Consider the following 27968-nt stretch of genomic DNA (forward strand, 5'->3'; position numbering starts at 1 on the left):
TCCACCCCAACGCGGGAAGCAGTGCATGCTGGAAGTTGTAGTCGAGAGACCAGCCCCGCCCTGGTTCTGTGGGAAATAGCTCCGGGCTCCGCCCATCCTCCTCCTTTTCGCCCAATTCTCGGAGCCCTCAGAGAGCCAACAAACGTCAGCCTCGACGTTTTCCCGCGAGAGCTATTTATTAATACCCTGGAGCGGGAAGGGCTGAACTTCGGGTTAAAGTATAGTTGTACCGCAGGGCTTCTACTTGGCACTTTTCACCGGAAGAGCGACGTCGGGGTCAGGATTCCGTGCTACAAGCAAGATGCTCAAGTCCAAGACTTTCTTAAAAAAGACGCGGGCGGGCGGCGTGATGAAGATCGTGCGCGAGCATTACCTGCGGGACGACATCGGCTGCGGCGCGCCCGGGTGCGCGGCGTGCGACGGTGCTCATGAGGGGCCAGTCCTCGAGCCGCAGCCCCTGGATCCGGCGAGCAGCCTGTGCCCCCGACCACACTACTTGCTTCCGGACACCAACGTGCTACTGCACCAGGTGCGTCGGCCGACGGGCTGTCTGTGGTCGTCTCGGCGTTACCAGGAGAAGGCAGGGTGTGACAGACTAGGAAAACTGAGGCCCAAGGAGGAGAGTCTTGGACGTACTTAGGGAGAGGCAGACCCCATCTCGGGACCCTTGCCTCCTGTCTTCCAGGCCGAATTTATCTTCTTTGGAAAAAAAAAAAATTTTTTTTTTTGAGTTATTGGAGTCATAAGAATTTTAGATTAATTTTCTAACTCCTGGTGTCTCTTCTGCCTTAGATTTTAAGTGTCTGGAGGCCGGGGACCTGGGCTTCTGTGGCCTCCAGCCTGCGACTCCCAGGCAGCTTGTAAGTGCCTACGAATGAAAACTTTGTGGGCCAGCATACTTCATTATTAGTGGGCTTAATTGTACGAAGTTATGTAATTAGTCTGTTTATATGTAATGTTCTCTAATAGACCTGAAAGGTTTTCTGTAGCATAAGAGCGCCTTAGTTTAATGTATACGTGCTGCTTTGATTTAAAAAAAAAAAAAAAATGGGCAGGGTTTTATGTTTGGCAGAGACCGTTTATCAGTGAATATGGGAAAGCTTAAGTTTTCTTTCCTTATTTTATTTTATTATTATTTTTTAAGATCGATGTTCTTGAGGACCCTGCCATCAGGAATGTGATTGTACTACAAACAGTTCTGCAGGAAGTGCGAAATCGGAGTGCTCCGGTATATAAGCGAATCAGAGATGTGACTAATAACCAGGAGAAGCATTTCTATACGTTCACTAATGAGCACCATAGGTAGGGGGAAGATTATGTTAATTACCAGGAAACCATAGAATTAGCTAAATTGGGGGAAGGGTTCCTGGCAGTAATTGTGACATTGTCAGAAGATGTCAAAATGTTTTCATTTTGAATTGGTTTCAGCATGAGTTAAGCAGTAAAAGCTTGGTAGGTGAGGTTTCCCTAAGTTCCTGGAATACCGTATTATTTGATAGCCGACATAAATTGATAAAATGTAAGAGTTTATGAAAGAGGTTTAAAACTGTAAAGCAGATTTATTATTAATGGGCTTTCAAAAGTTAAACTAATACTTTTTAACTGATCACGTTGAAGAAGATAGGGTTAAGAAACACTTCTTTGTTGTGTTTCAGATTGATGCCCTTTGAACATAACGTGTGTTCTTAGAAAATATAGTGCTATTTCTTATGTTACATAAATGATCTGTGACCAGTTCTATATACTTTTATTAAATTGCGGCTTCTCAACTTTGGTACTGTTGACATTTTGGATTGAATAGTTGTTTGTTGTGGGCAACAAATACGTCATATGATGTACTGTCTTATATGTCATAGGATGTTTAGCAGCATCTTGTGGTTCTCTACTCACTACATGCCCGTAGCAACCCCATCTTCCCCTTTCCACAGAGTTGTAACAATCCAAAATGTCTCCAGTCATTGTCAAATGTACCTGGGCAGCAAATCACCATCAGTGGATTAGACAGTAGAATTCTGGTAATGAAATTTCATTGAAATATGCGTATTTAAAAATATTTAATTTTTCAATTTTCTCATTATTTCTGTAGCCCCAATTTAAATATTATTCTTAGAAAAATCATTGGTCATGTCATCTTTTTCTTTACCTTCATGAGATTCAGAAGTAGAAAGTTGTTTTTCAGTGCAGGAAGACGCAAGTTTTTGTGGAGCCTTACCATCAGATTCTTAATGAGAGGTTAGCAATTTTTCTGCTTAAATGCAGTGAATAGAGCTTATCAATACTGATATTGAAGGACACTTGCATACATCTCCTCCCAGATTGTATTACTCAAGTCACGCCACAACTAACTCACAGTTTAATGATAAGTGTCCGACTGATAAGCTTAAAGCTTTAGCAGGGGCATTTAATGGCGAGGAATGAAGCCGTTCAAAAAACTTCTAATAAGCTTAGGATTCTAAAGTTGAATCTCTTAAGCGTTGAGAGTTTTTGTACTGAATTCTGTTATTTTACTTAAATTTGGCTATGGAAAAATAGATTTAAGAAAGTAAAGTATGCTGACATATTCAGGACTTTAGTGTGGATAGACTATGAAGGAATATGCAGTCATTATTTGTTTTTGGTCTTTCAGTCTTGAGCATTTACCACTCATGATTTACATGTATTGTGTATTTAATGACTACAGAATCATATCATTAAGCATCATCCTATTTGTAGCTTTTGGGAATTACCCTTAATCTACGGTTCAAATAAAATTTATCAAATCTGCGAAGCTTTATTATAGTTCAGTGGTTATTAAGCACTTATGTTCTAAGACTTTTTATATATTCTTATTTCTATTGATTTTTTTACTTATTACTTTCTTTTCAATATTTAGAGAAACTTATGTAGAACAAGAACAGGGAGAAAATGCTAATGACAGGAATGATAGAGCCATTCGAGTAGCAGCAAAATGGTACAATGAACATTTGAAGAAAATATCAGCAGAAAATCATCTACAAGTTATCTTTATAACAAATGACAAGAAAAACAAAGAAAAAGCCATAGAAGAAGGAATACCAGCTTTCACCTGTAAGTCTAAATGTAGAAGCTGTTAATTTTTATAAGCATTTCCAAATAGGAACTACCATCAGGTCCTTGATCAGATGTTTACTTGAACATTTAACAGTTTCATATTCCTATGTAACTCCATCTGATGTTAGCATTTCTCAGCCAAGTAAGTTGTGGTGCCCAGTGGCTCTTAATTTCCTCATCACCCTTCGAAATCGGCTGAGGAATAAAATCTCCTAGAGGGAAGCCTGGGTGGCTCAGACAGTTAAGTGTCTGCCTTCAGGTCAGGTCATGATCCTAGGTCCTGGGATTGAGTCCTATATTGGTGAGTGGGGAGTCTGCTTCTCCTTCTGCCTGCTTCCTTCCCCTGCTTACGCTCATGCTCGTGTGCGCTCTCTCTCTCTCTGTTAAACAAATAAATCTTTAAAAAAAACAACTCATAGATATGCTTGATCCAATACTTCTGCTTTTTTTAAAAATATTTTTTAATTTCAATACTTCTGCTTTGATATGACCATATCAACAAATGCAGGTTTAAAAAAAAGAAAAAAGAAAAGAAAACACTTAACTTTATCAAGAACAAAACTTATTTTTCAGGTGAAGAGTATGTAAAGAGCCTAACTGCTAACCCGGAGCTCATAGATCGTCTTGCTTGTTTGTCTGAAGAAGGGGTATGTTTGAATTGTTTTATTTTGTTTTTGAAACTTGAAAATATTAAATTGCCACTTTGGGATCTTGTTTATAGTTAATCCAATTTAAAAATTGGAATATTGGTAGGTAAGCTGGAATTGAATAGGACTTGGGTTATAAGCAACAAGAGTGGCTGTAATAGGCTTATCAAAATGCCATTCCTAAAAGACTTGACTAAAATAACAGTGTTCACTCAGAGACCCTCAGCAGCCTGAGTTGGGCCTGCCACATGGTGGCACCATTTGTTTGATGACTGAATAAAGGAATCTGTGGCTGGTTTGTGAATAAGGTGTAAGTATTTGACAAAAAAAGACTTGGTGGGCATTGGAGATAGCATAAAGCTGTAGCATTAATCCTGAAGGAAGAAAGGAGGGAGTCATTAAAGGTAGAGCAAGAAGGGTAGGGGCCAGCTAACGAAGATCTAGAATTTACTCTATTGGTCAGTAATTTTTAATCTTATTCCAAAGACATGCTATGAAGAGAAGGTAGCAGGTAGGATTCTGGGCTCCATACCTTATAATGGCACGCTACAAGAAATAAAGGGTGGATGAGAGTGGGCCTGGGAGGAATGAGGGAGAACGATGAGAAATGTTTATTTGAAAGACCACTTTAATGTCAGTTTGTGAGTTGATGCATTTTATCAAGGGCAAAGTTAGGGGCAGAAGGAGGAGTAAAGGGATCCATACAGTAGTAGAGAAGAGAGGGCTTGCTAAGTGAGTCTATAAACCTTGGGCATTCGTTCCCTACATGTGAAATGTATTTAACAATATTGACTTCATAGCATTGTTATGAGGATCAAATGAAATAACGACAGTAGTATTAATAAAATGCTTACTCAGTGCCTTGCTCATACCTACAGTAAATGTATAGTATGTGTAAACGGCACCTATCGTTATTATAGAAACAGGTTTTATGGGATAGAACATTAGACACATACCCAGTCTTTACAAAATTTTCTTCATCCTTGCTTATCTTCAATCAACTACAAAATTAAAAGGAAGTGAGAAAATAAGAACTGGGCTTGACTTTCAGAATAGAGATTTAGGGACTGTTCTAACAGGCAGTCACTAGTTGCCTCTGGCTGTTTTGATTTAATTCAGATGAAAAATTCAGTTTCTCAGTTGCATTATTCATCTTTCAAGTGCTTTAGAGTTGCTTGTACCCAGTGGTTACCATATTAGAGACCATAAAAACAATATTCCCATGATCACAAAGTTGTTTTGGATAGCACTGGTTTAGAAGAGAAGAGAAGAAATCTAACGTTGGTAGTATATATTTGATTGAGGACTGTGGTGGGTAGGGTAAGTGTAAGACGTGACGAAATTACAGGTGGTGCTGTTCTAATACGACACATATGGTCTTCAGATTCACTGTGACCTGCAAAATCTCATAATGAAAGCCGCAGAGCTAATGGGAAAATGTGGTGGGACACACTGAGAAGCTTTGTGAAGTGGTAGAAATTGGGTTATCTAAATTTGGACAAAAAGTTATAGAAGTTGAAGATTGGTGTGGCTCATGAAACACATGGTAGTCTGGGGTGACAGATGTTTGAGAGGTGACTTTGTTTTGAGGGTTCCTCTGTAGCTTTGGTTCAGCTAGATGCAGTTTTCTGCGTTCACCTAGTATTTTTTTTTTTAAGTTATTTATTTATTTATTTGAGAGAGAGAGATCACAAGTGGCAGAGAGGCAGGTAGAGAGAGAGGGGGAAGCAGGTTCCCTGCTGAGCAGAGAGCCCGATGCGGGGCTCGATCCCAGGACCCTGAGATCATGACCTGAGCCAAAGGCAGAGGCCTTAACCCACTGAGGCACTCAGGCGCCCCCACCTAGTATTTTTTAATATAGCATTTGGATTAGAACAAATTCATGTTTTCAAAACAAGCATTATGGGAGGACTTAGCCCCTAACCCAGATTTGGGATGTCAAGGCAGAGATGTGAAGGATGTTAACCAAGCAAATATGCTTCAAGACAAGGACATTTTAGCCAGATTTTGTGAGGGAGTTAACCGTCGTAATAACTAGGGGAAGAGCATTTTACACGGAGGGAATCAGCAGGTAAAGGCTCTGAGATTAGAATAAGTTGGCGAGATCATGGAACAGCTGGAAGAGTGCCCGGGAGGGAGTAAGCAAGGGAGAAAACATTACACACAGGAAGTCAGAAATACAGAGACCACCAGATCATATAGGACCTAATGAGATAGGGTGAAAAAATTGGATTTTAGTCCATGAGTGCTGGGCAGATGTTGAGTGGGAAGACAATAAGATCCATCTGGCTGCTCTAAGAGAATAGATTAGAAGCAGGGTCCTCTAGTTAGGAAGATATTTTAGAACTCCATGGGAGACAAGACAGAAAAATGGACCAGACCATGGTAGGACCAGTTAAGATAGTCGGAAGTAATCAGACATGGGGGTGTCAATGTTTTAAGGCATGGTGATAGATTGGAAGGGGCTGTGAGGAGTATGGATGACCTTCGGTGTCTTGCCTGAGTGACCATGTGAGTGGTATCCCTTCATTTACACGGGATGAAGACAGGGAGCAGGACTGAGTGGAAATCACAAGTATGATTTTAGACATTTAAGTTTGAGATAACTGTTAAAGCTCTCAGTGGCTTTGTGGTATGAGCAGTTAGTTGGATATGCAAATCTGTAGCTCATGAGGGAGCTTAGGACTAGAGATGTTGGTATACTAGAGATAACAATTTGGATCTCATCAACATATAGGTGGTATGTAAAGCCGTAAGACCAAATGAGAATATGTGAGGCAGGGATTGATAGACTTTTTTTTTTTTAAGTTTTATTGAGGTATAATTCACATATCATACAACCGAGCCATTTAAAATATACAGTTTTTTGTATAGTCACAGGATTATGCAGTCATCACCAAATCTAATTTTAGAACATTTTCTTCCCTTTCAAAATAAACCCATATCCATTACCACTCAATCCCAGTCTGTCCCTGCAATGCTCTTGCTTTAGCCCTAAGCAACTACTGATCTTTCTGTCTTTGTAAACTTGCCTATTCTGCATGTTTCGTATAAATGTGATCATGTAATATGTGGTCTTTTTGACTGCTTTCATTTTTCTTTGGTACATACTTAGTCATGTCTGAGAGGACTTGCTCCATCATATGGTAATTTTATATTTAACTTTTTAAGGAACTGCCAGACTATTTCCCAAAGTGTGTGCAGGAGTTTACATTCCTCCCAGCAATGTATGAGGGTCCCAGTTTCTCACCAATACATGCTTGTCTGTCTTTTTCATTGTAACCATTTTAATGAGTGTCAGGTGATACCTCAGTGTGGTTTTGATGTGATTTGCATTTCCCTAACGGCTAATGGTGTTGAGCATTTATTCATGAGCTTATTGGCCACGTGTATATTATATGTAATATATACCTGTATATTGTAACTTGTGCATATGTGTGCATATGTCTTTTCAGATCCTTTGACTGGTTTCTAGTTGGGTTGTCTTTTTATTATTGAGTTATGAGAGTTCTTTTTATATTCTGGATTCAAGTTCCTTATCAGATAAATGATTTGCAAATATTTTCTCCTAAACAAACTTTGTGAGGAATCAGAGTGTAATTTTTTTTTTTAAGTTGTGCAGGATTTATGGTCTTTTTTTTTTTTTTTTAAAGATTTTATTTATTTATTTGACAGAGAGAGATCACAAGTAGGCAGAGAAACAGGCAGAGAGAGAGGAGGAAGCAGGCTCCCTGCTGAGCGGAGAGCCCGATGTGGAGGCCTGATCCTAGGACCCTGGGATCATGACCTGAGCTGAAGGCAGAGGCTATAACCCACTGAGCCACCCAGGCGGCCCTGCAGGCTTTATAGTCTTAACACAAGTACTCGCCTCTGCTGTTGTAGCATGAAAACAACCATCAACAATAGATAAATGAAAGAGCATGGAACATAAAACTTAATTTTCCAAATACAGGCAGCATGTTGAACTTGGTGCATGGACCTTAGTTTGCCTAGCCCTGATTTAGGGAATTGAATATAGATAGAAAAGAGTAAAGGTCCAAGGGCTCAGCCCATGGATACTCCAGTAGATGTCAGAAACATGAGGGGAACCGGCAAATGAAATGTAAAAGGAAAAGCAGGTGTAAAGTTCTTGGAATCCAAGTACAGAAAATGTTTCAGGAAGGAAGGGCCGATCATGCGGGTCAAATGTTGCTAAGTCAGAGTAATGAGAACTGATCGTTGGATTTAGCATTATGACATTTGCAGGGGGTGGGTACTATCCAGAGTAGTTTTGATGGTAGGGAGGCAGAAATCTGAATAGAATAGGTGAAAAATAGGAAGAGAAAAAGTATAGTATGGTAACACTTCCCGTTGCTGCGGTGGGAAAGGAGAGAAATGAGGTGTTTGTCAGAAAGCAAGAGGGATCAAGAGGTTTTGTTGTTTCAAGTGGGAGAAAATGACACGAGAGTAAACGTGGGTAAGGTAAAGAAACCGTGGTAGGTAAAGAAAAGGGCCTATAACCACTCTTGGGATACTCCAGTAGTTAGAGATCGGGAAAAGGAATATGGGCAGAGGAACATAAGGAGGGGCTACGGTGAAGTAGGACAGAAACCCACGGGATGATGATTTGGACTCAAAAGTGTCTCAGGGAAGGAAAGGTCATTAAAAAAAATCCTGATAAGACAGAGAATGGAGCACTGAAATAGCGAAGATAATATTAGCGACTTCAACGACAGTGGCTTTGGTGACTGACAATGAAACTTGCTTACAGCTATTCCTGAGAGAGTGCGTAGTGCTGTGTGTAGACACATAGCAATTACAGATATTATTTTTGTGGCCTGTTGGTGTGAAGCAGAACAGAGGATCAGCCAGGAGACCCAAAGTTAATTAACTGTATTTATTTCTTTTAATAGGTCATGTTATTGCAAATTTATATGATGGTGTGAATGTTGTAGTAAGGGGAAGTAGGGAGATTGTATCTGGAGAGAGGAGATGATTATAGGACAAGTTCTTGAATGGAGGAGAAGAGATGGTAGGTAGTGCCCACTGGAAAGAACAGAAACATTGTCTTCGTTGTTGCATGAGAGCTCAGCAGAAGGCTGAGGTGTTTTTGTTTTTTTATTTTTTAAGATTTTATTTATTTGACAGACAGAGATCACAAATAGGCAGAGAGGCAGGCAGAGACAGGGGAGGCAGGCTCCCTGCTGAGCAGAGAGCCCGATGTGGGGCTTGATCCCAGCATCCTGAGATCATGACCTGAGCCAAAGGCAGAGGCTTAACCCAATGAGCCATCTAGGTGCCCCAGGCTGAGGTTTTGATACAGATGCGGGGAGGAGGGCAGATTCAGGGTCAGGAAGATGAAGCAGGTCTCCAGTGACTGCTTTTGCATCTCAGTATGGAGATTGCGGTCACTCATCTGAGAGGGAGGCAGGGACAGGGAAATGGGAGAGTTAAGGAAAAAAAGGACTAATCTCTGTGGAAGGTTGTGGTAAATGAAAAAGGCAATTAAAGGAGCCAAGCAGTAAGGATTTTGGATGTTGAGGTCTCTAAGACCTGTGGTAGACCTAAAGCAGTTCCTTTCCTACTTCTATCTCATATTCTGAACTGTGTAATATACCCAAAATGAAAATAGATTTTCTTGTACTTTAGTAGCTACACTCTTTCCATGGAATTGAAATTTCAAAATACCCTTCACTTACCTACCCACCTGCTCACCTGACCTCCTTAACTACACACCTTCATTATGAAAGGCCCGGGGTGGGAAGAGGGGGTGTACAGAGTTTATTAGAGACATATCTATGGCTAAATGCTGAAATGTAATGAAATTGAAATATTTGTATAAGTTGCCCTAAGAATAGAAAGTGCTTTTTTTTACTGTGCCATATTCTCAAACTCAAAGAGTTGTATATATCATAACGTGGATGGTTTTTAAAAATTTTTTTTATTCAAATTCAATTTAATTAGTATATACTATATTGTTAGTTTCAGAGGTAGAATTTAGTGATTCATCAGTTGCATACAACACCCAGTGCTCATTACTTCAAGTGCCCTCCTTAATGCCCATCACCCAATTACTGCATACCCTGACCCATCTCCCCTTCAGTGTTTCCTGTAGTGAAGAGTTTCTTACTTTATTTTTTCGTTCCTTCCCCATATTCATCTGTTTTGTTTCTTAAATTCCATATGAGTATAATCATATGGTATTTGTCTTTTGGGTTTTTTTTTTTTTTTAAGATTTTATTTATTTGTCAGAGAGAGAGCGAGCGAGAACGAGCACAGGCAGACACAGTGGAAGGCAGAGTCAGAGGGAGAAGCAGGCTCCCTGCAGGGCAAGGAGCCCGATGTGGGACTTGATCCCAGGACGCTGGGATCATGACCTGAGCCGAAGGCAGCTGCTTAACCAACTGAGCCACCCAGGCATCCCTGTTTTGTTTTTTAAAGATTTCCTTTATTTATTTGACAGACAGAGATCACAAGTAGACAGAGAGGCAGGCAGAGAGAGACAGAGAAGCAGACTCCCTGCTGAGCAAAGTGCCCGATGTGGGACTCGATCCCAGAACCCTGGGATCATGACCTTAGCCGAAAGCAGAGGCTTTAACTCGCTGAGCCACCCAGGCGCCCTTGTTTTGTTTTTATGAGAGAGAGCATGTTTGTGCGCAGGGGTGGGAAGGGACAGAGGGAGAGGGAGAGAGAATCTTAAGCAGATTCCCCACTGAGTGTAAAGCCCAATGTGGAGCTCCATCCCACGACCCCAAGATCATGGCCGAAATCAAGAGTTGAACAGTTATTTCAGATACCCCATGGATTTTTTTTTGTTTTTTGTTTTTTGTTTTTGTTTTTTTTAATACCTGATAAAGATAATCACAGTTGTTTATTGAGTGTACGGAAGGTTTATGTACTAATGACATCTTGTGGTTTGCTCATTTCACAGAATGAAATAGAAAGTGGAAGAATAATATTTTCAGAGCATCTTCCTTTAAGTAAGCTACAGCAAGGCATAAAATCTGGTACATACCTTCAAGGAACATTTAGAGCAAGTAGGGAAAATTACTTAGAAGCTACAGTATGGGTTCATGGAGACACAGAAGACGATAAAGAGGTAAGTTTTGTGTACATAAATTCCATGTACAGTAAAACACTTTCTCTTCTTGATTTTCTTTTCATAATTTTCTTTCACGAGTGTTTAAAATTTTGTAGAATTTGAACTTACTCTACCCCAGCTTAAAGGCAGTTATGTGAGAGGTCATAGATAATAGAATGAATCACTTTCTTTGAGAGCTGCTGATGGAAGAAGAGAACTTTTTATTTACCCCACTTTTAAGAGAATAAAAATCTTCAACAATTAAAAAAATAATAGGATGTTTCTATTTTCTGTATTATGCCTAGTTATGAAAAATGCTGTTTATATAACATACAAATGCTCCAGAGGGCTTCACACACTTTAGCAAATAGGAATCATTTTTGGGTGCTCACTGTTTGCCAGATACTCTTCTGACTGCTTTGAATGCTGCATTTCATTTAACCTTCAGCCTGTGAAAGTGGGTACTCTTTTTTCATTCTACCCAGTCAGGACCCTGAGATTTATTTTTTATTTTATTTTATTTTTTTTAAAGCTTTTCCCACTTTTTTTTTAAGATTTTATTTATTTGACAGAGAGAGAGATCACAAGTGGGCAGAGAGGCAGACAGAGATGGTAGGGAGCAGGCTCCCTGCTGAGCAGAGAGCCCAAGGTGGGGCTGGATCCCAGGACCCTGAGATGACCTGAGCCAAAGGCAGAGGCTTAACTCACTGAGCCCACCCAGGCGCCCCAGGACCCTGAAATTTAGAGAGAAGTTTTCCCAAGGTCTTTTGATGCTAATGTAAGAGTTGTGGTGGAGCCATGTATACAACCATATTTTCTAATTTGTTTTCTCTACTTGCTATTGAGAAATTAAGGGGCGGGACACTAGAGAAGAAGAAAAAATATAAAAGAGAACTAGAGATACATAGAAACTCTCAATATAGCTTTCCTTCTGTTAGGAACCTTCCCATTATTATATTGCCATTAAAAATATCTGAGCACCTGCTGTTTGCTGTTGTACCCAGATAATCTTACAGGGACTTAAGAATTTAAACCGAGCTGTTCATGAAGATATTGTTGCTGTAGAACTTCTTCCCAAGAATCAGTGGGTGGCCCCATCTTCTGTGGTTTTACACGATGAAGGTCAAAATGAAGATGATGTGGAAAAAGAAGAGGAAAGAGAATGCCTTGTATGAAACCAAGCAGGTTTATCTTTTGTCTGTGTAGCTTTGTAGAATTCATTAATGTTTTGGCTTCAGAGAAAATTAAACAAATTTCACTGCTTTCAGGTTTACTGAATAAGACTATAGTTGTGGGTTTAATATATTTCATACATAGTTGATTATTTTCCCTCTTAAATATCTAAATAGTTTTCTTTTGAATTATCTTATTTTGCTCAATAAACAGGTTTAAATATAAAAAGACTGGAACTTGAATATGAAACTCGAATTCTGATGTTCAGGTACATGATCTGTCTGAATTAGGTTTGTCTGAATCAGTGAGGTTTAAGTAAATACAAATTGGAAATTTTCTGCATTGTTTTTATGTAATGCTAAAATCCCATCAGCATAATAGATATACTTTGAGGCCCTTACATAAAAGTCTGTTTAATTCCTTCTCTTCCACCATATTTATTATCCTTTCAGATTTCTTATAATCTAAAGTCTGTCTGATATGACCCATTTATTTCTGTATTTTAGGATTATGAGAATAACAAAAATAGTTGGAATTCAGACATTAGTAGTTCTCCTTTTTATATAAAAAAGAATTCTGTTCAGTGCTCTGGAGTCTTACTATCATATCATCCTTACAGAGGCTAGGCCATAGGAGAGTGTTGACGTCAAATAGCATGAAGTCTTTAAGCTATTTCTAATAAATACTCTTTTTATATGGGTTTTTATTTTGGATAAGGAATAACTTCTAAGATACAAGTCTTTTTAGTGAATTAATAAATGCCACATGGCTATTTAAGTGCAAGCTGCTGCTAAAATCCTAGTCTACTAATTCCCAGACACACACGTGTGTCTGTGTGTGTGAGTGTAAATCCTCATCTTAAAACTAAACAGTTGAATTCTGACATATTTATTCAGTTATATTTATATTTTTTCTGTTTTTTGATTATAAGTTTCTGTAGTGTATTACTATGGAACTATTTCCATGGCTTGCTTTGGCATATTCTGACCTAGAATTTTGAAAGCATCAAGATTCTGTAACTGTGTCATAATTAACTACGTGGAAATATTAGTATCCATATTCATATTCTGATTTTAAAGAGAAATTGTCTCATTATACTTAAAGGAAGAATAACTGAAGACTTTCTTTTTAAATCTCAGCTTAAGACTGCTGCAAATGAAAAAATGTTAAAGCCCACAGGTAGAGTTGTAGGAATAATAAAAAGAAATTGGAGACCATACTGTGGCATGCTTTCCAAGTCTGATATTAAAGAGGTAAGTAAAGCACATGTTGCTATGTAATTAAAAAATGGTAGCCGTTAAATAGAACTTAGAGCCCTCCCCATACCCCAACCTCAGATTTGTTGTCTGTGTATAAAATCTTCTGTCCTAATTTTCTTTAGTCAAGAAGACATCTCTTTACCCCTGCTGATAGGAGAATCCCTAGAATTCGAATAGAAACCAGACAGGCTTCTGCATTAGAAGGAAGGAGGATTATTGTTGCCATTGATGGTTGGCCCAGAAATTCCAGATATCCAAACGTAAGCTTGAATGATTTATTTTGTTTTAGAATATTAAATTAAGAATTGAGTATAAAATTTCTTCTTTTGGTAAAAACAGAATCTGATTTTGAAATAAAATTTATATTGAAATATAGGACTGTTTCACAATTACCTAATAAGTAGTATATCTTATTTGAAAATTAATCTTATGAAATTCCGGTGCAAATTGTTTATTTTTACTCGTTTCCTAAGACATAAGTTTCGATAGTGGTTAAAAATAGTGTTTGAAACCTAAATAGATTGTAATAAGTTCTGAAGCTACTGTGTTTGAAGTAACATTTTAAATTTGAGAGATCATAGGAGATAGACAACACTTTGCTGTGTAGGAACTGAGCCCTCAGGAAGTCTCCATCATAAATCACTTAAGATTTATGGACTCATTTTTAAGAAGCAGCATTGGAAGCATTAACAAATACTGAAGCGATATATAAATGTTCAAGAATATAGTGTCATAATAACATACACTAAACAAAAATCTATAGAATTCACCTTTCTAATAAAACCTTTCGGTTTTAGGGACATTTTGTAAAAAACTTAGGTGACGTTGGAGATAAAGAGACTGAAACAGAAGTTTTGTTGCTTGAGCATGACGTTCCCCATCAGCCTTTTTCACAGGCTGTTCTTAGCTTTCTTCCAAAGATGCCCTGGAGCATTACTGAAAAGGTAATTTGAAAACAATGTAGAAATTCCTATATCTGAGCTAACTTGGTTTCTGTATGTGTTTTTAAATATGTAGAACCTGGGGCGCCTGGGTGGCTCGGTCAGTTAAGCATCTGACTCTTAGATCTGTAACTCAGGTCTTGATCTCAGTTTGGGAGTTCATGCCCTCCTTCATGTGAGGTCATGTGAGTTCATGTGAGTTCATGGACTCCTCAATGGGCTCCACATTGGGCATGGAGTCTACAAATAATTAATTAAATAAGTAGAAACCATAGTCCCCACTTTAGTCCTCTGCATTTAAGTTTGTTACAGAACTGTTAGGTCTTACAAAAATCCTTTGTTTTACTGAAAGATACCTTTTTCTGGGGAACCAACACTAGCTTATGTCAAATTATTCAAAGGTGAAAAAAACCACAATTTACAAATCATAACGTGTGGTTACTATGAACAAATAAAACAAAGTTTATTTTAAGATATATAGAGAGAAATTGTTGATTTTCATAAGAGCTGTATTTTATTTAAACTACTGAAATAGTTTTTTATTTCTTAACAATGTGGCATTTTCTAGGACATGAAAAACCGAGAAGACCTGCGACATCTGTGTGTTTGTAGTGTGGACCCTCCAGGATGTACTGACATAGATGATGCTCTACATTGTAGAGAACTGGAAAATGGAAATTTGGAGGTATTCTTGGTGTAGTGACATTCTTATCCAAATATGTAGTTCTGTTTTTGAGTTTATTTTCTTTTGACCCATTTTAGAATTCGTGAATTATTCATGCCTAGTCAGTTGCAGGTACAGAGACTAATGGACATTGTGACAGAAATTGAAATGGGAAGTGTGGCCATCCTTTTTCAGTTTTGCTCAGTTTCTTCTCCGATCTCTGTTAGGACATTTACCCAATTGAGCATGTTGACATCCTTTCATTTTTATCTTTTTCAGGTTGGTGTTCATATTGCAGATGTTAGCCATTTTATTAGGCCAGGAAATGCTTTGGATCAAGAGTCAGCCAGAAGGGGAACAACTGTTTATCTTTGTGAAAAGGTAAATGGGTTATATTTAAAATGGAATTTTGACACGTGCTTGTAACTTTTTCATCATCTGTTTTATTTCTAATAATAAAATCATCTGAGGTGTTTTCTGAGAAAGGTGTTTTCAGCCTCAGTATTTAGTGAAATATGAGGAATAAGTATCATGTGAGTGTGCATTGTTAGTTTGTAAAAACCGTGAGAACTTTTGAATTCTTGCACAGTCTGGAATAGCACATGAATTAGCCAAAAGACTTAGGTAGAAGAAGGTGGCAATAAATCAGTGAAAATAATGCAGAGTGTTTGGTTATTGAGTGGCCCAATTAACAAGTAGATTTGGTTGATATAAATTGTTGTGTAGCATTTAACTTACTAGCTCTGAATAACTAGTATATTTTCTGTTGCTTCAAAAGTTTAGTCATGAATCCATTTTGTCATGATGTACCATTTCTTCTTTTAGAATCTCCCATAAACTTAAAGAGAAAAGTTGTGACAGTAGAAGAGAAAGTTAAACTTAGTCTATTATGAATTCATTGTCAGAGTTCTTCCATGTAGCTTTTTTCTGTAAAAATACCGTGGCTGTCTTTTTCAGTATGTCTAAAACACCATGTAGTTTGTGTTAGGCATTGGAGAAAGATCCAGTCATAGAGCCGTTGAGGCTTGAGCAGAGATTGCAGACTTGGAGGACAGCTCGGGGGCTGTGGAGGGGACTTAGTCTTAGATCCACTGACATGAAGTCTGGTTTCCTCTCGGGTGCTGTTGGTAACAGTTGTGTGGAAATACTTTTCTAGAAATAGATTTGTTTCTTCTTTTCCCAGTTCTGTTCACAGACACCTTTCCTCCCTTATTAAATTAATGCTATTGAGAATGAAATGTCAAATAAATGTACGGATATAGTTAAGTAATCTGTCACTCTCTTTTTTCTGTTCCAGAGGATTGACATGGTTCCAGAGTTGCTTAGCTCTAATTTATGTTCCTTAAGATGTAACGTTGACAGGTATTGATGCATGTTTTGTCATAAGGACATAGTATTTATTATTTTAACAGATTCCCATTAACAAACACTATCTGTTTTCCCCCATAGGTTGGCATTTTCGTGTATTTGGGAAATGAATCACAATGCTGAGATCTTGAAAGTGAGGTTTACCAAAAGTGCCATTAATTCAAAGGTTGGTTTCATGGTTAATATAAAATGCTTAAAATCTTTGGTACTCTGTTTTAACAGTGTTACTAGACGGTTTTGAAAAAGTCAGGTTTACTAAATTAAATTTTTCCCCAGTGTCGTAGCAGGATCTAGCTTTTTCCATTATCTGCTTAATTTTTGATGTAGTTGCCTTGTATTCAGAAACTCACAAAGCCTGAATACTTGAGAAGACTCAATAGATGACTTACTGCCCTAATACAGAAACACTACTATTTGAAATTATTCCAGTATATAAGGTGGTCAGTATTTTCAAAGTTGGCATGTATGCCATCTTGTAATATTCACGAGTTTTCAGAGAAATGATGTCATAAATTATCGTTGGATTTCAGCAGAACTAGCCTGAGGTTTCACATCAGACAGCATGGAGCCAGGCTTACTTCTCATCCTTCTCTCTTTTGGAAAGCTCCCTGGGTCCCCTTATGTTCTCACTTTGCCCTTGGCCTTTCTCTGAGGTTTGGCGTCATCTAGTTGGCTTTCAGCAGTTTCGGATGAACTAATGTTTGGAAAAGACAGCAGTGTTGGACCGACCGTGATGTATAGCGATATATGAATGACTTAAGCATTCTTTCATTTGTATTTTTAAAAAGGATGAGTTTATTTTTCTCCCACATTTGTTCAGTGTAACCAGGTCATATGAAGAAAAATTCAGTGAACATAAAACAGAAAACATTTTTGGAAGGGGAGCTCTCAGTCCCTAGTAGATAACTTAGCTCTCCTAAGAATCTGACCTGGCCTCCTGCATCATCTAAGCCTCTTATCCTTTTCCTGATTTTAACTAGTTAAACTATTTATTTATTTATTTGTTTGAGAGAGAGAGAGCAAGGAGGAAGGCAGAGAGAGGGGGGAGTGAGTCTCAAGCAGAGTCAGTGCTGAGCCTAGAGCTGGACGTGAAGCTTGATCCCATGATCCAGAGATCATGACCTGAGCTGACTCCTAATGCTTAATCAACTGTACCACCTAGGCGCCTCTCCTTTTTTTTTTTTTTTGATAAACTAAAAAAATGGTCGTTTTCCATGAGGTGCAAAATAGGAACAGAAGCATTATTTGTATGTTTGGATTATAATTGGAAATTACTTGAGATCTTTTTTACTGTGATTGGTCTCTTTTTTAGATACTTAATTTGGGATATTTCATAGGTTTTTCTGTAAGACATGATGTTTAGGCTATTATAGTATTCTTATTTGTCATTGAGTAAGGAAGTAATGATCATCTGGCGAGGATTTCACTTTACGGTCATTGTTGGAAAATAACTTTCCTTTTTACTTTGTTTTAGTGTTACTGAAGTATTTATTTGTTAACTATGAAAGTAAAGTTTAAGCAAATTTACCAATAAATACTGCCATTTTGTTTTGTTTTAAAAGATTTATTTTTAGAGGGAGAACGTGAGTGTGGGGGAGAAACAGAGGGAGATGGAAAGAGAATCCCAAGTAGACCTCCTGCTGAGTGCAGAGCTGGATCCCATGACCCTGAGATCATGCTCTGAGCCCACCCAGAGTTAGATGCTCAACAGACTCGGCCGCCCAGGCACCCCATTTTGTTTTGTTTTAACATAAGCTTTTTGATGTTATGTAACTTATCAGATACAAATTAATGAACCAAAAACCATAGGTCTGCAGTATAAATATTATAGCTAGGAATCTCTCTTTTGTTACTGATTTTAGATTTTCCAAAATAATAAATTGAATGTAGTACAACTATGCAAATATAGTAAACCATTTTTTTGGTTGTTTGTTTTGTTTTTACATTTTAAAAAGATTTTTTGATTTTTAATTTTTTTTAGAGAGTGCAAGAGTTGGGGGGCAGGGAGGGACAAAGAGAGAAGGAAAAAGAGTCTTAGGTAGCCTCTACACCTAGCATGGAGCCCCATGTGGGGCTTGAGCTCACAATCCTAAGATAATGACCTGAGCCGAAATTAAGAGTGGGTCACTTAACCAACTGAGCCCCCCAGGTACCCTAGAAACCAGTTTTTATAAGAATTATATTAACATGTGGTTTTCCTTTTAGGCTTCCCTTACATATGCTGAAGCTCAGATGAGAATTGATTCTGCAGCCATGAATGATGAGATTACCACTAGTCTCCGTGGACTAAACAAACTAGCTAAAATTTTGAAAAAAAGAAGAATTGAAAAAGGGTACATTTCAAAAATATTTATTAAGAAGTGTCTTAATTTATTTATCTTGGTAATAAGATAACCTGTGAACTCTTCCAAGTGTTTTATCATGGACAATTGACATTATTTAATTAGCTGAATAGAAAGGTAGAGACATTCTTTTTCTTTTAGCTCTGTCTTTGTAATATATTATGCCAAAGAGTCGAAGATCTTAGAGATAATTTCGAGGGAGGCAAGAAGAGCTCCTTAAGACTTTTCTATCAGTTGTTTCTAATTGCAGTTAGAAATGAGTTTCCATACTGAACATTGGTTTTCACATATTTAAATAAATAGATGAACTTCTTGCACTTGAGAGTTTGAAGCAATTTTAGAGATTGTTTAATCCAACACCTTCATTTCTTAAATGATTCGAAGTTACACAGAAGCAGTCTTCCCAAAGATGTGATAGCTAGTAGCAGATGTGTCTCTTTCAGCTATTATATCATGGGATTTGCCTAACTGCAATAGTGTAAGATAAAAAGGAGTATCCCAAGTCCCCAGACTTGTTGAAGTAAAGTAGTTAAAAGAAATTTGTTTTATAAAGACATAATCAACTGTCCGAGTAAAGCAAGTGCATGAACCTTTCCGATGTTGGGCTTGGGTTCCGACGCCCATCCAGGGAAGGGTCACAGATGGTCACTAAAAGTACTTTTGTTGCGGAGTATGAACTCTAGATCTGCGCTGTTTCATAAGATATGCCGATTTAAATTAAAGAAAATTAAGAATTCAGTTCCTGAGTCACACCAGCCACATTTCGAGTGTTTAGTAGCCACTTAAGGCTAGTGACTGCCATATTGGACAGTGTAGACAGAGAACATTTCCATTGCTGCAGAAAGTTCCACTGGATAGCGCCCTTCCATGTAGTTACACTGAGCCATCTCTATCTCTACTCATGGGTCAATTTTCTGGAATATTTAGTGCGATCCTAAATGTAAAACTTGCAACTATGTAAGGATAATTTGGGTATGTTAAACCCAAAGAAACTTAAAAGGACACAAAACAACACATGTTCATCAAAGGTTTACAGTATGCAAGACATCAGAAGAAAGTTTGAAGATAATTTTTAGAAAGTTTGTTTTATTTGTATTTTTTTTTTAAGATTTTATTTATTAGAGAGGTAGAGAAAGAACGAGCACAAGCAGGGGGAGCAGCAGAGGCAGAGGGAGAAGCAGGTTCCCTGCTGAGCAGGAGGCCTCATGTGGGACTCAGTCCCGGGAGCCTGAGATCATGACCTGAGCCAAAAACATGCTGAACCAACTGAGCCACTCATGCTTCCCTAGAAAGTTTGTTTTAAAAATAAATGAATAAAATGCAAAAATAAATGAATAAAATACCCAAATTCATTTTGATAGTTTTACAGTAAGAGAAAATAGAATTAGTAACTAGCTTCTCCTATTTAGTATAGGAAAGATTATTTTTAACTTCAAAAACTGTACCTTTTGTAACCAGAGTCATCTACTGGTAAAAACAGGTCATTTGAGTCTTCTTAGTCTTAGGTGGAAATTAAGAAAACAATCAGTAAAAAAAATTGGTATTTTTTACCTTCCTAAAGACTGTGTTTTGTTTTATATTTTATGTTTTTTTCTTTTAAGATTTTATTTATTTGACACAGAGATCACAAGTAGGCAGAAAGGCAGGCAGAGAGAGAGGGGGAAGCGGGCTCCATGCTGAGCAGAGAGTCTGATATGAGGCTCGATCCCAGGACCCTGGGATCGTCACCTGAGCTGAAGGCAGAGGTTTAACCCAATGAGCCACCCAGGCGCCCCTATTTTATGTCTTTTTTAAAGGATAAGTGTTAAGTCATGGTAGACATAACATTTCAGGTGTTTTATGAAGAAAAAAATGATCAAAATGTGATTACTATACCTTGCTTTTTAGGTCAGATGTATTGATAAACAGACTAAGTCTAGTGTAGAGTCTTGTAAAGACTGCATGGCAAGAAAGAATATTTGTCAAGATTCTCTGTCTAGTATTCCTTTGGTAGTTCTAACAAAGCTGAAGAGTTGAGGGAAAAGATGAAGAATTAGCTTGTACCGTCTCATCATTTTTCTTCCACTTTCCTGCCTCCTCCATGATTGTTTAGGGTTACCCAACTTCACTGAAATTCTTTAAGTTGGTTTGAAGCTAAACTGATGAAAATAGCACCAAGGTGTGAGGAAACAGGGTGCCTGGGTGGCTCAATGGGTTAAAACCTCTGCCTTCGGCTCAGGACATGATCCCAGGGTCCTAGGATCGGGCCCCACATTGGGCTCTCTGCTCAGCGGGGAGCCTGCTTCCTCCTCTCTCTCTGCCTGCTTCTCTGCCTACTTGTGATCTCCATCTGTCAAATAAATGGATAAAATCTTTAAAAAAAAAAAAAGGGTGTGAGGAAACATAAGACTCGCCTTGTTGGAATTTACTTATCACAGGGGAACTTTCCACCTCATGAAGTGAACCGTTCCATAAAAGCCTTGGTCTAGTGTGTTAGCTGGTACGCAGCCCTCCATATCAGCAGCCGTCAGTGTGTGTACATATCAGGGTAGGAGTTTATCAGTCTCTACATTGGCTCAGCGAATGTGGGCATACTTTTGAACTGTGGATCTTCTGATGGTACTTAATCTATGTGTGGCAGCTTCCCTTTTGCCTTTTCATCATCCCTCACCCCAATACATTGTTTTCTGTAATAAATAAAATACTGCCAGTTACCTTCTTTATTTATAAAAGTAATTACATGGGGTACCTGGGTGGTTCAGTGGCTCAGGTCATGATCCCAGAGTCCTGGGATTGAGCCCCACATCGGGCTCTCTGCTCAGCAGGGAGCCTGCTTCCTCCTCTCTCTGCCTGGTTCTCTGCCTACTTATGATCTCTGTCTGTCAAATGAATGAACAAAATCTTAAAAAAAATAAAATAAAAGTAATTATAAACCCATGTAGCTTAGTGAAGACTCAGTTTGGGTGCAGATTTGCAGAAGCACAAGGACTCATATTTTGTTGTGTTACTGTTGTCCTCTCTCTCTCCTTTTTAAAGATTTTAAAATTTATTTGTGAGAGAGAGCACGAGTGGAGGGGAGAGGCAGAAGGAGAGGGACAAGCAGCCTCCCCGCACTGAACAGAGAACTTGGTGTAGGTCTCAATTTCAGGAGCCAGAGATTGTGACTTGAGCCCAAGACAGAGGCTTAACCAGCTGAGACACCCAGGTGCCTCTGTTATCCTCTCTTTTTAAATGCATTTTAGATCCGTAAGAGGCGAAGCTGTCAATGAAAATAGAGCATAAAGCTTAGCAGATGGTCTTAAAGCCTTCAGAAGAAAAACTATTACTCACTTGCTGTGATCATTTTCTAATTTAAAAGCATCACTTCCAGAATTTTATGTTATTGGCTCACTTTACTAAATTTACATCTGTAATTTTTATTTAGGGCTTTGACTCTCTCTTCTCCGGAAGTTCGATTCCACATGGACAGTGAAACTCATGATCCTATAGATCTGCAGACCAAGGAACTTAGGTATGTAAATTTTTCCTGGGCAATAGATAGGATTTTTATTTTAAATGTAATATCTAGTATCTGTATTAATAAACAAAACTTATTTGTACCCCAAATACCTATTTCTAGTAGGATAATGATTTCTCTAGATCTTTTTGACTTCAGATAGATAGAAGTAAATGTGACTTTGCTTTTTTTTTTCTTATATAAAACTAAGGTAAGTATTATAATAGAAGAATTTCCAATTCAAATTGGTTTTGATATGTGGTGTGTGGGAATGTGACTAGTAATAGTGTGGTAAGTAAGAGATTGCCCTAGTTAATTTCTTAAGTATTTAATTAAGAAGAGCGTGGTGTACAAATATGTACTAGACCTTGTGCTTTAAAGCCAGACTGCCTTGGTTTGGATCCCCTTTCCAGTAACTCCAGACAAGTGATCTGACCTTTTTATGCCTTTGTTTGTTGATGAAGCAGGGCTGATTATGGTACCTACCTCACTGGGTTTTATGAAGAGTGCTCAGATGTTATTTTTGGTACCATTGTAATTGATTTGGTTGAGATTTAGAAAGCAAGATTATTTTTGGTTAAATCGGGCCTCTTTTCTATGCCTTCTATAAGGTAATTCTGAAATGAATGTGCATTTATACTTTTCTAGTAGATGATCAAAGATTAAAAATGAAAATATACTCATTTCTTTGTTAGGAAGTGTGTGCTTTATACTATTAGAGATAAAATTTTAAAAATACTTTTGGGAAAACTTTGTACAACTAAAACTAATGCTAATGTGAACAATGAGCCTAATATGAAGAGGTTTTTTGAGGAAAATGTCAAATCTAACTCTGCCAAAGTAAAACATTACCCCTTCTTACCAAGAAGACAACATATTTCTAAGACGTTGTCTCTTGTCTTAAAGGTATGACTGGGGATCTTCCTAATATTTAAAAAATTAATATGCTTTAAGAATCTAGTCAAGAAGTTTATAAGATGTTAAAAATGGAAACATGAATAAAAGATTAATATGATACCAATTCAGTGACTTGGGGGTAAGAAAATAGTACATCGTACACAGAATACAGATCATTTACTAACCTAAGTTTTAAATAGACACAGACTATAGAGAATGAAGAGCAATATCAAATTGGTTAAGAGTTTGAATTTAGTTATATGAGTTTGGGTCTTGATACTACTAACTTCGACTCTTAGCAAGAGAATATTACAGATCGTTAGTTTTCTCATCTGCAAAACAAGACTAACCTATCTCTCTCTCTATATGGATACAGATAGATCAATATTTAACAACATAGTGCAATGCCAGTCAATAATAAGTACCCAGAAGAGCTATTACAAATATAATTTCTTCATCTTGGTGATTTATTGGTGAAAATTTTAATTTTTAGCCCAAATTTATATGACCTAAATAGCTTTTAATTCATATTAGTAAACTTTATTTTTATTTTTATTTTTATGGATTTGTAGTTAAATAAAAATCTCTTTAGACTTAGTAAAAGAAGGTGAAGAAAATGCTTATGGTATAGATTTTATATAAGAGTAAAGCTTCTGTTATTTAAATGCAGTTTAAAAGTCTCTTGCATGAGATTTACTCATGCAGTAGATGCAGAGTAAGAGACTGTCAGCGTAGCACCTGAGAAATGAAAGAGTTAGGTTATAAAAAATACGCATGTGCACACAGGCATACAGATATTTACGTAGGAAATACTTCTATTGTCTCAGTGGTGGAAAAGGTAGCCTGGGAATAAATGTGATATATAAAAGCCTCAGATTCTTTTTTCATTGTTTAATGATTTCTCCATTGGCAGGGAAACAAATTCCATGGTGGAAGAATTTATGTTACTGGCCAATATCTCTGTTGCAAAAAAAATTCATGAAGAATTTTCAGAACATGCCTTGCTTCGAAAACACCCAGCTCCTCCTCCATCAAATTATGAAATTCTTGTTAAGGCAGCTAAATCCAAGGTGAGGTCACATAGTTTGCAAAATCATCAGTATTTGAGTTGTGATCTGTCCATTGTACTAAATAATCTGTATTCACATCTGCATGAAAGTTGCATTGTTTTTTGATGCAAAAATAGTCTAGTAGTACTTTTGATTAAGGAAAAAAACCATCTAACTTGGATACAGTCATCTTTTCTCACATTGAAATCATTTGCTGAATAAAATCCTTTAATGTCTTTAAAGAGCACTGTTTGCTATAGCCAGAAGTTCCAGACTAAGTTATTTGCAATATCCCGAACATATGAAGCTCTTCCATATCTCTTTGCCTTTATACCTGTTCTTTATGCCTATATTATTTCATGCCTCCTCTGAGATGCCTAACTTCAGAGACTTAGAAATAATTGTTTTCCCTCTTATCTTCAACTCAGTTAGGCCCCCTTTGTATCATGTCCCTAAGAGAGAAATCCATTTACTGCATACACAGAGGAAAAGGAAAAACATAGGAAGGGGGTTCATATCCTCGACTTCATTTAGGCATAATTACCTTTACCCTTGTGACTATGGCTTACATTGGTTTCTTTGGATCACTTGTTCGGTTCCCATCTCTCCTGTCCAGAAGACAGCTGGAAGTAGTGTTGTATCTCAAGGTATTTTTCTAACAGAATGATGTCGGTTTTGATTTTTCAGATCTTTATGGTGGGCCTACTATCCCTATCCATCAGAACAGAATCAACTTCTTCTCTAAGCTTACACTGTAAATTGGGCAATTTTTTCCTACTGTCTTATTTCTTTCTAAGACCTGGATAAAGGAAGGAGGATCTCAGTATTTTTGCCTCCTCTCCCAAAACAGAAGACAGCAGTTAGTTTGACGTGTCAGCATATTGAACTGTAGTGACTAGTACAGTGTTAATTTGCCTCTGGCCTTTACTTCTACCTTGAATGGAAGGGAAAGAATACCTACAGAAGAAATCCAGGCATACTAGAAAGAATCCAGATCTGCTTTGATTTGGTTTTTTTTTCCTACCCCACCAAAGAATAGGCAAGCACAAATTGGGCTTTGAGAATAGTGCTTTTTTTTTTAAAGATTTATTTGTTTGACAGAGATCACAAGTAGACAGAGAGGCAGGCAGAGAGAGAGGAGGAAGCAGGCTCCCCGCTGAGCAGAGAGCCCAATGCCGAGCTTGATCCCAGGACCCTAAGGTCATGACCTGGGCTGAAGGCAGAGGCTTAACCCACTGAGCCACCCAGGCGCCCCCTGAGAATCGGTGCTATTGCTACCGCAGTCCCTTTCTCCTTTGAAACTTCTTCAGAATGTTGATACTTCAGTACCTTTAAATGTATTCATAAAATTTTAAGCTTCGATGTTGCATAAAACAATCATGACTTTTTACAAGCTCTTTTTGGTTCTCCTAGATTAAGGACAAAAGATATAAATACTTATTATCTGGTCAAAAACATCATAAATGTTCTGACTTGTATTTTGAAGACATGATAGTACTGATTTTAAAACGTTTAATAGGGTGCACTTCCCCTCTTCTTTACTCTCAGAATTTGGAAATTAAAACTGATACAGCCAAGTCTTTGGCTGACTCTTTGGACCGGGCGGATTCTCCGACTTTTCCGTATCTCAACACTCTCTTAAGGATCTTAGCCACTCGCTGTATGATGCAGGCTGTGTACTTCTGCTCTGGAATGGATAACGATTTTCATCACTATGGCTTAGCATCGCCGATATACACACATTTTACTTCACCCATCAGAAGGTATTTTTTCCTTGTAAAATTATAGGGGATAGAAAATAGTTAATTTTGGATTGTAAAAAGATATTTTAATGTTAACATACCATGATTGTTATTTCTCCTTCATGTTTCTAGATATGCAGACATCATCGTCCATCGATTGTTGGCTGTGGCTATTGGGGCTGACTGTACTTATCCAGAGTTGACAGACAAACACAAACTTGCAGATTTATGTAAGAATCTCAATTTCCGGCACAAAATGGCTCAGTATGCCCAGCGTGCATCAGTGGCTTTTCATACCCAGGTATTTGCCTTCTGTCAGTAATATTAGGGGAGATGAAGTTTTGTTCACTTTCAATTTAATTTCAGAATACTTTTTGTTAATTTCAAAAATATTTTAAGATAATCCTTAATAAGGCTGTATGTTATTTTACAGTTGTTTTTCAAAAGCAAAGGAATAGTAAGTGAAGAAGCCTATATTCTGTTTGTAAGAAAGAATGCTATTGTGGTGTTAATTCCAAAGTATGGTTTAGAAGGTACCGTCTTTTTTGAAGAAAAGGACAAACCAAAGCCAAGGCTTATTTATGATGATGAGGTATAGTATTTCTAATGTTTTGATTTTGGGGTTTTTTGGAGGGGGTTTTCTTCAATGGTACCTAGAAAGGATAAAATTATTTTTGTATCCTGCAGATGTGCAGATATATTTAATAAGCTTATTCTATTTGTAATTTCTCATTTCAGTATATCTTCCCACATACAGATGTTGTCCTTGATTTGTTTTACACCATGTAGTTTCCCCCCTAAGGAAAACTTAAATTATGCTTTGCACAGTTGGACAGATGCATTAAAGTAAAGGAATACATGGCTGCTTTTAGCTCAGAATTTTTTAGAGTTATTTCCAGTGTCTCTTTTCTGATAAACTGTCTACTTCCCTAACTTTAATAGAACTACAAAACAGCAAACTTTGCCCACAGTACCTTCTCCTCTGGTAGACCAACAATTTGCTAATTAATGGGGTGAGAATCCTGAGATTAATTAACACATATATCAGACCATCTTACTGAAAGGGGGAAGTATACCCATAAATAGGTCATATGTATGTGAAGCTGTTATATTGTTATATTGCATTGTTATATTAATACACACTTAGATGTGTATTAAATATGGAAATAATTTTTTAAATGTAGACTTTTAAATTAATGGGAATAGTAAAAAACTAAAACAAACATTAAGTATTAGATAGCAATTTAAAATTATAAAATGTGTTTTGTTTAGATACCTTCCCTTAAAATAGAGGATACAGTGTTCCATATATTTGATAAAGTTAAAGTGAAAATCATGCTAGACTCATCCAATCTTCAGCATCAGAAAATCCGAATGTCCCTAGTAGAACCGCAGGTAAGACTGAACTTCAGTGTCTATGTTGTGATGGTATAAAAGGTACATATTGTGTGAAAGAGAACGATACAATTTTAAGTTATTTCTGTTCAATAGAGAAATCTTACAAGCAGTGTGGGAGCCAGATACTTAACGTAGCAAATTCTATTTTCTCACTGATTTCCTTACGCTGTGGGATCCAAAATGTCCTCAGTGCCAAAGGCAGAGAGCTGTCTGAGATCGCCTGCCTGGTCCCTTTTCATTTGTATGAGTTTTAAAATCTGCACTTTTAAAGATGAGGATAAAGTATGTATCACTCTGAGATACTACTTCTTAACCTTGCTCAGTATCACCAGAGGCCTCTGATACTGCCTGCCGTAGTGGCTCAGCCAGGATAGACTGGATCTGTTCTCTTTAAGTCACTCTCCACATGACATGTTTTCTCCCCCCGTTGAGATGGTGTCTGTCATTCACGTTTTTGAGCCAATATTTGTGTGTGAAATATGTATACCTGGTGTGGAAGACCTCTGCTGACCTCCTTTCGCCCTCTCTCAGACATCCTTTTAAACTTGAAGTGTCAGTGGGGAAGGAGATGATGAGAATGAGATTTATTCCTTATTTTATGCTTTTTCTCACCTTATTTTTTCTCTTTGCATTACTTTAGATACCAGGAATAAGCATTTCGGCTGATACTCCAAACATGGACATTGATGAACCAGAGAGAAAGAAGAAGAAACGTGAGAAATAGCTACCCTCAACAAAAAAACTTCAAAGACTGGTTTTCTTAAAAAAAAAAAAAAAAAAAAAAAAAAAAAAACAAAAAAACCTTGAGAGAACACTTTTATACCTCGGAAGTGTGTGATACAGTTTGTTACTTTTAAATACATTATAATGGTTTTAAAAATTTG

The 27968-nt window shown here is 37.6% G+C and overlaps 1 protein-coding gene across 2 annotated transcripts; it reads left to right on the forward strand.

The window, feature by feature from the left end:
* Positions 1-96: 96 nt before the first annotated feature.
* Positions 97-27968, forward strand: DIS3 (DIS3 homolog, exosome endoribonuclease and 3'-5' exoribonuclease). Of its 2 annotated transcripts, none has more exons than XM_004775065.3 (21): positions 97-529; positions 793-860; positions 2873-3066; positions 3643-3716; positions 10627-10794; positions 11781-11945; positions 13089-13202; positions 13331-13468; positions 14006-14152; positions 14718-14834; positions 15093-15194; positions 16111-16175; positions 16263-16347; positions 18387-18514; positions 21927-22013; positions 23809-23965; positions 25493-25707; positions 25819-25987; positions 26120-26278; positions 26959-27081; positions 27725-27968. In XM_004775065.3, exons 1-21 carry the CDS (start codon positions 302-304, stop codon positions 27806-27808), a joined length of 2787 nt encoding a protein of 928 aa, XP_004775122.1. In that variant the 5' UTR covers positions 97-301; the 3' UTR covers positions 27809-27968. The 2 variants fall into 2 exon arrangements, with proteins under 2 accessions (XP_004775122.1, XP_004775121.1); XM_004775064.3 differs by lacking the exon at positions 793-860 and adding an exon at positions 1145-1302 and having other exon boundaries at positions 101-529.

The sequence above is a fragment of the Mustela putorius genome, unplaced genomic scaffold, assembly GCF_011764305.1.
Source record: "Mustela putorius furo isolate JIRA1106 unplaced genomic scaffold, ASM1176430v1.1 tig00000480_pilon_pilon_pilon, whole genome shotgun sequence".
Lineage (NCBI taxonomy): Eukaryota > Metazoa > Chordata > Mammalia > Carnivora > Mustelidae > Mustela > Mustela putorius.

Bases quoted from the DNA above. Each gene is read 5' to 3' on its own strand.
- DIS3 (XM_004775064.3), top strand. From the start codon at position 302: ATGCTCAAGTCCAAGACTTTCTTAAAAAAGACGCGGGCGGGCGGCGTG. The intron at 18,515-21,926 runs GTACATTTCAAA...ATTTTTATTTAG, and splicing joins AAAAGAAGAATTGAAAAAGG to GGCTTTGACTCTCTCTTCTC. The intron at 23,966-25,492 runs GTGAGGTCACAT...CTTTACTCTCAG, and splicing joins TTAAGGCAGCTAAATCCAAG to AATTTGGAAATTAAAACTGA.